At 36.8% G+C, this 9972-nt stretch overlaps 1 protein-coding gene across 2 annotated transcripts; it reads right to left on the reverse strand.

Moving 5' to 3' along the window:
• Positions 1-1150: 1150 nt before the first annotated feature.
• LOC107622698 (Protein kinase family protein) lies at positions 1151-7996 on the reverse strand. 2 transcript variants are annotated; one of them, XR_001616252.3, is made up of 19 exons: positions 7150-7996; positions 6817-6948; positions 6656-6729; positions 6388-6457; positions 6242-6297; positions 6074-6145; positions 5794-5888; positions 5620-5686; positions 5402-5531; positions 5102-5320; positions 4867-5009; positions 4589-4763; positions 3968-4058; positions 3656-3813; positions 3369-3557; positions 3113-3292; positions 2100-2304; positions 1704-1877; positions 1151-1504 (listed from the first exon to the last, which is right to left on the reverse strand). XR_001616252.3 is itself a non-coding variant. In XM_016324681.3 (16 exons), the coding sequence occupies exons 1-16, from the start codon at positions 7516-7518 to the stop codon at positions 3233-3235; spliced, it is 2100 nt and encodes a 699-aa protein (XP_016180167.1). In that variant the 5' UTR covers positions 7519-7996; the 3' UTR covers positions 2736-3232. The 2 variants fall into 2 exon arrangements, 1 of the variants encoding a protein (XP_016180167.1); XM_016324681.3 differs by lacking the exons at positions 1151-1504; positions 1704-1877; positions 2100-2304 and having other exon boundaries at positions 2736-3292.
• Between the last annotated feature and the right edge of the window lie 1976 nt (positions 7997-9972).

Below are 9972 nucleotides of genomic sequence, written 5' to 3' on the forward strand. Positions count from 1 at the left end.
TTCATTCCTTGGCTCAGCACAAAAGTCAGGCCCAATAATGATAAGAGGTCTAATCTAAAGGGAAGGCCTCTACTATATGCCCGACCTCTTTAAAGAGGTAAAGAGGTCGAACACCGCAAAGGAGCCCAACTCTACTTGCTCAAGCAAGTACAGCTATCCATCAATAAAGATGGAACTACTCCAACAAATGTGGTTATCAACTCTACTATAAAAACTCTAACACCCTTCAGGTATACATACGTTCTAATCTACTAAAAACATGTCTAAAACCCTTGCTAACTTAAGCATCGGAGTCTCTTGCAAATACCACCCCCACCTCCTCACAAGAAACTCGAACGACAACACCTCGATATAAGAACAAGTTAGACACTGCCTCAAAAGGAATCTGGACCTCCCGCTCAGGCTCAAACCAACATTTCAGATAACTCTCGAAACAATATCATTATGCACTCATTTGTTTGAGTTACAACTATATAAAAAATTAAACATTTTGTAAATAAGTGAAAAATCAATATTTACCAATATTAAAGATTTTATCAACAAAAAATTGAATTAATTAGCCATGTAAAACATAATATGCTCATCAGTGTGTTCCCAAGTGATTATAGTATTGCATTAAAATGTCTCGAACAGGAATTTGTTTAGTTGCGGTGGAAATGGCCTGTAACTTAAAACACCCTTTAAAGAAATTATATGAACACTACATAAACCAAAAAATATATCACAATAAAACTTTTATGCTAAGTTGCTTTATGACATTTGGATGATATTCACTTAGGAAATAGAGACTGAAAGTGACCAAGTACCGAAGCAGTGAAGGAAATATGAAACCTGTATGGATTCTTTCCCTTCTTTCGTTACCTGTTATAATAATGCCTATATAAATTTGGTGCCAGCCTGGGAATTATAATATATAGTTGGACTTGCCTCGTTAGATTACGCCTGAACCTACTGCAGTATTATTGCAGTTAATCTAATTTTAACAATTTCAGTGTCCCATAATGTCTGAGGGGTAAGTGCTACAGTTACTTCATTTAGATTCTATATTTTGCGCTGGGTTATTTTGTACTGCACAAATTTTTTAGGAAAATTTGGAAAAGTTGAATTTTGAAAAGAGATGATAGCAGTTGTGTCCTTATATACCAGAGACTAAAGAATATGTTGAGCCAGTTTAGAATATTACAAATTTGTTGCACTTCCTCAGAAATATAGCTCACCACGGAGTTGGGAATTCCAGAGTCCAATACATCAGTATAGAAATCATAGAAGGTAAATATTTTGATTCCCTCGTAACTCAGATAATAGTTTGGTTGAAATCTAGAATAATGTCGTGTTGTTCAAACCATGGTTTCAAACTGTGCAAATAGAAAACCAAATATGGAATTTGCAATATGAACTTTCAAATACCAGCTAAGGCAGCGTAACTGGATTCCCCAGATCTCTCCAGTATAAATACTTCAATGGAACAATGGTTTCAAAGATCATGCATACGATGCACTTTAACCTACATAATAGTGACAATAGTGGATCGCGGTTAACACTTTAATTTAAGATTTTTAATAGTGACAATAGTGACTAAGGGAATTTTTTCCATTTCCTTATAATTATTATCATTATTATTACTATTTGAAGACAAAACTCACTTGGAATATGGGAATTTTCAAAACTGACAATAAAGATAATAAATTGAGATTGTCAGTCACCTTGTCTTTCCAAAGGTAAAGAATCACATGCAGTAAATAGTTCCTGAATCTTCACACCCTTGAGCACTTCAAGTTTCCATTTATGGATTTTTTCCAGCAACATATTCATTTTCTACGGACAATTACAAATCCACAAGTTTCACCAGCCTCAGGTTATTGAACCATCCAGAAATCCTTAGATTAACAGCAAACCGAAACAATGAGCAAATAAGAAATAAAACAAAACATAGTCAACCAAAATGCAAGAAATTGAAATTTGGAAGCATTAGATCAAATGACCATCAAATATGTTATTCATACACATAGAACACATCAAGATCAAAATACAATATATCAATGGCATAGCATGAAAAAGATTAACAATAATAACAAAAATGATATAGCAGAATCAGATACCTGCTTATAATCGCCAAGAAATCTCAGTCATACACAAATCAATCAAGTGGTACAAACAAGTTATTCACCAAAGATGAGCTTCCAATTAGCCGACTTCTAATATCCAGATACAATCCGCATCTTTCAATGTTTGATGCACAAAGAATCAAGCAGAAGCACAGTCACATAATGACTGACCAGGGGAAGCCAATGCCAACTTTGGATACTGGAAGTAAAAAGTGGTTAGAACATATAACTTACAAATGGATAGCTATATTTTCAACAGTAACCAACTCATGGCTACTTAGTTCCCATTGGAAAATAATAATAGACACATGTCAATACTGTGAACTTTCCCAACTGAAAAAGCCATGGTATAGTATTAAATAACAAGCAAAACTGGCAGTGAAAAAATAAAAGAGTATTGAGGAATATATTTTACTTTGAAGATAATAAATAGATTAATAGAACATCCTCATCCTCGTCCTTCACTTCAATCAGAATAAACACATTTACTGATTTACATTTCATGAGATGAACCCACAAACCAAAAGAATGGTTAGAGTTCACTGATAAATATATAATTCATCACCAAAATGAAAAAAAGTAACAATAATATTGTGAATACAATGATTAAAAGTGATAATCAGATGCAAGTGTGTACAAATTTTCTGCCTTTAAAGTCAAATTCAGACATCCAGAAGCCCAGTAGGTTTAAGTTAAAAGAAGGCATAAAAAGGACCCCAGTATACAAGCCTGCACTGCATAAATTGTTCAGTTCTGACTCCTAACCCGTAGTAGCTAGCATATTTCAAAAAACCATTGCTAAAAAAAACCTAAGCTTTCCACATGCCTTCAACATACTAATTTAACTACTGTTTAGATCTATACAAGCTTTATGTCAAAAGACATGTCACAACAGGCATGAAAGACCAAGTTTTGCTCCTAAGCATTTTTTCATGCAGTTGAAATACAGTGCAAGGTATTGCATCATATGATATGTGATGGCGACGATTAAAAAAGGTTTATCATACATCCATGCCAAACTTCACTGTTCAGCAAAATTTGTGAGAGGATCTTCACTTCCATGTGGCAGACGTAAGAATAAGATGTCAAAATGATACCAGCTGAATCTCAAACAAATCTTCAGCACTTCATGAAACTGTTCTTCCATAACAAACAGACGCAATGTACAGGTTCTTTGCCCATTTTTCCTGAATACACAGAATATCAAATATAAGCACATAAGATCGGCTAAACACACTGGATTAAGTCAGGTGTACTACTAACCTTGACATGAGTACTGGGAAAAGCAGATGTGCGTAGCGTCTCTTGAGTTTCATCAGATGGTTTTCTTCTTGGGACACTAAGAATAAAAGCAGCTTGGTCCCATGTTGCAGCAGTTGAGGTGATTCGATAACCACCATCCCACCTATGGTGAATCCCTTCACTAGGATACAGGAAATCAAGCTCCACAACCTAACATTTAGTTTGGAAAGAAAAGTATATTCATCAGATGGCAATCTTCAATGTCACAGGGAATTTCAGTTTAAGATAATTTTGACAGGAGAAAAGACCTGATCTGAAAATCCAGCACCGCGGGACATTACAATTGCCCATTTACTGCCAGCAGTAGCCATAGCAGTGACATAAAATCCTTCTCTCCACTTTTTGTTGATCCACTTAAATGGAAATGAATCACTGACTTTATAGGATTGTTGCAAGTAATGGGTCCCTAAAAGGAACAAGCAAACAAGAAAAGTGAGAAAAAAGTTTATACACAATACTACTGGCTAAAATGCTAATTTATCCAAAACAAATTATCAACAAAATTCAAGCCAATATTTCCATCCCAAGCACAATCCCTAAAGAAGTTTCAACTATATTACCTTTAGACATTACAACCAAAGAACTTCCATTATTAGCTCCAGCTACAGCACTGATGTAATAATTTTTCTCCCACTGTTCCATAATCCATTCCTGTATATATTTTTTTTAAAAATTAAAAAAGAAAAATAAATTTGAAGTCTGTCAGCTTGCATCTAGCAAAAAACCAAATTCAGTACAGAACATCAGTGAGATCTCAAATTCACCAGAATCAGATGCACAATACAACAATTGGTAAGCTGTAAGAACCTGGCATCTAGTCTAACTAGAAGAATGAAACAGTAAGAGAATGGCAAAGGGGATTAGTGATATCAGTGAGATATCATCCAATTTCCCAGTATTTGTTATTATTTAGTAAAAGGAAGATAAAGCAAAGATATCAGGTATTCAAGAGACCAGATTCTCTCCTAAGAGTCTGATCCCTATCTTTTCCCTATTTTTCCATGGCCTCTCACTACTTCCCACAACCCTTTATAGTTCCTACCTCTCTCTCATAACAGAATGCTCACTCTCTCTCACTCACTTTCCAGCTAGGCAAGTTAGATACAAAACCCATAGTTCACTCAATTACAGTTAGGTCCCAAATTTCTAATCAGCTCGATACATAACGTAAGCTAACAAACCTTGTGAAGAAAATAGGGAGATAGTTCGTAAACTTGAGAAGTGAAACCAGTGCCAGCATCCATAATGAGTGCCCAGAGATTAGAACAAGAAGCTACACAACTGATATATAACCCATCCTCATTTCCCTTATCAATGTGTTGGGCAAGTCGCACATCAGCAACATTGTAATGGTACCTATACCCCAAGATTATATTTATATTAAAAAAATATGTAGAAATAAAATAAACCCAAAGCTTCTAAAATCAACCGGAAAAAACCATTCAAATCAAGTAAAAACCTTTGCTTCATTGGTCGGCGAGCATTGTAAACACTAATCCACTGCGTTGCAGGCATTCCCATTCTGACCTTCTTCTTTGGTTGTTCATCATCATCCTCTTCCATTGCCACTCGTCCTCGCTTTTGTCCAACCTGACATATAAGCTTCACACCACAGGGCCAGAGAAAAGACAACAAAGTCAAACTTTGAATCAGCAAAAATAGTCATTCTAAAGCAGTAATGGTGTTTTAAGTACCTTTTGTGCACCCTCAGTGTTTATTGGCCTGATGGCTGGATTTGGACCTACAATTCCATCAAAAAGGGATATGTATTTAGCGTAATTTGGCTCTTCATCAAACTTCAAATTCACCACATATTCAGCAAACTGCCGGAAAGGTTGAGGACAAAAGCAACATAAAGTTTCTGGAGAAGTGGCCATCTTCTTCTTGCAAACAAGAAATCCTTTGTTTTCTCCCTGCACCAACACTTTCATGACAACCATGCAATTTCACTAATTTGTAAGACTAACATGACAAAATTTGAAACCATGAAAAACCTGAAATCCTTGCCAAGGAAGCCGACCACGAAGAAGGAACACAAGTGTGTAAGCAAGAGATTCTAAGTCATCTCTCCTGCTACCAGTTCTACCAAGATGAGCATGCACACTAGCATAACGAACTGTACCCCTGTGGCAAGAATACAGTACACAAAACCAGTAAGAATGCACATGTTCACTAACACTAAGGCTTATAGTGAAACAAACAAGCAAATTACCTAAATACATCTGGACGCTGATCATACTCAACATGAAGTCCGGTAGAACTATCACGCCATCGAGTTGCTGCATAGAAAATGGATGTAAAACCAATATGAAGCTTCATGAGAAGTCAGGAATACCTTCATTTATAATGTAGTATGAAATATTCAAGGATAATGCGATATGTTTACCTAATCCAAGATCAACTAAAAACAGCTTCTTTGCATTTGACGTTCCCGGTGGGCCAAGCAAAAAGTTCTCAGGCTTTACGTCACCATGAACATACCTGCAATAATGGTAACATAATGATGACACCTTTCTTTTGGAGACAAAAACACCAGAATATGCTAGACTTGAGACTTCAGATATTTTAAATAAATCAAATTTTACTTGTCTAAAAGCACTAGCCAATTAGTTCCCCAAAAAAATGTAGACAAAAATCATAAACAGAATCAGGAAGATGGATATCACCCTCTCGAATGTATCTTCTCCAATATAGAGATAGCCTCAATCGCAATGCATGCCACCATTTCAGTGGACATCCTAAATCCAAAAGGAGTAGTCAAGGTTAGCAATCTAATATTCACGACAGTAAGAGAATTAAGACACACTATTTCAGCATTTCTGAGAAATCCTTACGTGTGTGAGTAGTTATTCCAGACATCCCATAGACTAGGGCCAAGCATATCCATAACCTGCATGCAACATCATGTTATGAACATATAAAGAAACACCACAAACTCCTAGAAGATGGGGAAACAAAAGAGAAACCTAAGAAGACATACCATAACATAGTAATCACCTTGCCGCCCTTTGTAATGAACTCGGGGAACACCATGACTGCCACCTAATGCACTACAAGATGTAATAAAACAGCAAAGTTAACACTATGATAAGCTTAGCTTTAAAATGCCAAAAATACCCTCTTGAGCATGTATCACACTCTTATTTATATCCATTCAATAATTATGTAACGCATCAGCAGAGACAGCTAACAGGATAAATTCAGGAAGAAGAAGAAGAAGAAGAAGAAGAAGAAGAAGAAGGACTTACTTGTAAACCTGCCACTCATATGGGGGTCCATAATTACAACCCTTACTGCTTCTGTGTTCAAATTTCAACGCTACCTGCAGTTATTTAAAGAACAATAAGAATAACATCATAACAAATAACTATATAACTTCATAACCGCAACAATGTCACTCGTATCAAACCTCAATAGCCCCAGCACCAGTTCGATCACCGTAGCTAGTGGCTCCAACGCGACGACCAACATAAACCTGTCCAAACCCTCCCTTCCCAAGTCTTCCTTCAACCCTGTACATCGGTGAACCACCAACCTGGACCTGTTATAAACCAAAAAAGGGGTTACTTTTTCCCAGTTCTTAGAGAAATAACAAAAACCTATTCTTAGAAAATACTAGCCCCTTTATTAATCTGAAGTTTCCTTCTTTGTATTCGCTTCTTTCTCAATATCATTCCGAAAACGAGACTCTTAAAAGAGACAATAACAGTTTCATGCATGTGTAAAAAAAACTGCAACAAACCTTCTCTGGGACTGGAGCAGTGGTTCCTTCCTCTTCAGCTCCCGGAGCCTTGTCGGCGCTTCGACCGCCGCTATCGTAATCATCCATGTCCTCCTCCCTCAAAACCCTAATACTTCCAGCGTTGTTCTTGTTCTTCTTGATTGCAACGTCGTTCACAACTTTCCCAACTTCATCGGCCGAGGCTTCAGCGGCGATCGCGTTTTTCTGCCTCCGATTCCTCCTGTTCGGTGCAGCAACAGATGTTCTCTTCCTCGGTTTGGATCCTCCGGCCACCGGCGGGTCCGGCAGAACAATCGGATTCGGATCAGCAGCGCCTAACAGTTCTTTGTTATTGTTCGTTGTGCGTTGTCGGGAACGGAGCTCAGGCATGGCAAGGATGCGGTGGTGGTGGTGGTGGTGGTTGGTGGTGGTCCATGAAGGATAAGAGAGACAAAGTTCAGGAAGGTTCTAGAACGACCGGCGTGTGTAAGAAGGTTAAAAAAATGGATGTGGTTACAAATAGCGAAAGAAAAAGTGTGTAGTTTGAAAAACAGAAATGGGTAAGATGAAGTGATAGTGAAGACGATCAAACGCCCCAAAAAAACACAAAAAAAAAAAAAATTAGGGTTGGGGATGCGAGGGAATTTTAGAGATCTGTGGAGGGAAACCGGTGAAAAATATATTAAAATAATTTTAATGAAATAATATGAAACAAAAAAAATACAATCAGAAACTAAAAGGGTAGGGAATTCTAGATTCTAGATATATCGTTCTATTTCTAGTAGGGAAATAGGGGTAAAGTTTGAGCCAAGAGAGAACTAGATACACTAGATAACTTTTTTCTACTTCTAATGGTTTTAGAATTTTCAATTTTTTTTTTTTTGTCTGAACAACGAGAAAGAAGACTAAGGAAGAGGAGGTGTTTTCTAAGGTTCTGAAAATCGAACCGATCATCAAATCGTTCTAATTATTAGTTTATTGGTTTATAAGTTCAATCGATTCGACCGTAGTTGAACTAAAAAATCGTTTTATAATAAAATAAAATATAATATAAATATATTTTGCGAAAAAATACCATCCAAAGTTCCTGTTTATGTATCTAAAACGAACATCACCAAACAAAGTCATATAAATCAATGACACCAGACATCCAAAGTTGTCTCTTGCTAAAATTTCATTTCATATTACAATATATGCAGACAACAAATCTGCAGGTGATATGGAAACTCTATAATGGTTATTGAACATGCATGCTTTCATGAACAATAATCAACTAATCAACTAATCAATGCCATCAATGCCGCAGGTGCTACTCCACACTGCACCATGGCTCCGATCTAGCAGCTTGCACTCAAAATTCTCAATTTGCATAATAGTTATATGTATGATCAATAATACTAGCTGCTAGTACCGTCCACAATGAAAAAAATTTAGGAGTCAACAATTTTAATTCATATTAACTAACACTTTTAGTCAACAGTTTAACGCCTTTAGTTTAATAGTCTAATACAATATTTTTAACTAACATTTTTAAATATTACTGACTAATTGTTCAATAATATTTTATACATAATTATATACTAGGAACTTAATTCTTACATATATATAACACAATAAAAAGTTTCCAGTAATGGTTTTTGTGAGGGTGTCTATTTAGTGATTCCAATGTAATATATACGATGAAAAATAATTTTTTGAGTCACAACAATAACCACTATTTCATTACATAGGATAGTAGCATTAGTATAAGATGTTGAAGACTCAAATTTCAACTACTCTTGACGTTAATTACTTGATTCAGCAGAATATTTTAGAAGTAGGAGAATGTGTATATATATATAGTATACCTCACAAAGCTGGACAGCAGTTATGTCTCTAATTCCCTGTTGATACCATATCACAAATGGGAAGTAATTAGGGTTGCTGCTACTCTCATCTATCTTGAATGTTATGTTCTCGTGTGGATAATTGCATGCAACCCTGCACACACAGATATAGAAAACTATAAATACTTTAATCTTAGCTTGCGTGTGTGCATATATAAGGATCTAATTAAGCAAAAATGTTAATTATTAAGGTTTAGCACCCAACAACTAATCAATTATCAATGCTTCAACAATTAATCATGCTTCAAGCAATTAACAACAAGGTTTAGACTTTAGAACCAATAATTAATCAATGCTTCAACAATTAATCATGTTTCAAGCAATCAGTTTCAACAATTAATCATTTAATCATGCTTCAAGCAATCAACAACTATATTTAGACTTTAGAACCAACAATTAATCAATACTTCAACAATTAATCATGCTTCAAGCAATCAACAGCAAGGTTTAGAACCGACAATAAATCAATGCTTCAACAATTATTATTAAAAAAAACAAAATTTATAGCTAGGGTTAGTGGAAGACACGGAAGAGTGCAGAGCTGGTGGCGACAGGGACAATGGCTGGGGTGGAAGGGTCAAACAGAGCTGGCGTCAGCGAGAAGACTGCGCGACGGCAACTGGCGCTGGCGGTGGCTGCGATTTCGACGGCTGAAAGGAAAGCTGGCTGCGCGAACGGAAAGCTGGCTGAGAGAAACTTGCGACGGTGAGTGACTTCCAAGGACCTTGCGACGGCGGCGGTGGTTGGACGGAGGTTGCGCCGGAAGCTCGCGGTGGAGACTGGACGTGGTGAAAGCAAAAGGTGAGAGTGGAGGGCTGGAGGGGAGGCTCGAGAGTGGCTCTATGCAGTGTGGGTGTCTGCGTGAAGGAGTCCTAGGGTTCACCTTTTAGGGGCCAAGTCAAAATGCGTGCGTTTTTTTGGCAAAATTCAAAAATCGGCCGGATCACGGGTCGGTTCG

The sequence above is a fragment of the Arachis ipaensis genome, chromosome B10 (assembly GCF_059453495.1).
Source record: "Arachis ipaensis isolate K30076 ecotype BB chromosome B10, ASM5945349v1, whole genome shotgun sequence".
Taxonomy (NCBI): Eukaryota; Viridiplantae; Streptophyta; class Magnoliopsida; order Fabales; family Fabaceae; genus Arachis; species Arachis ipaensis.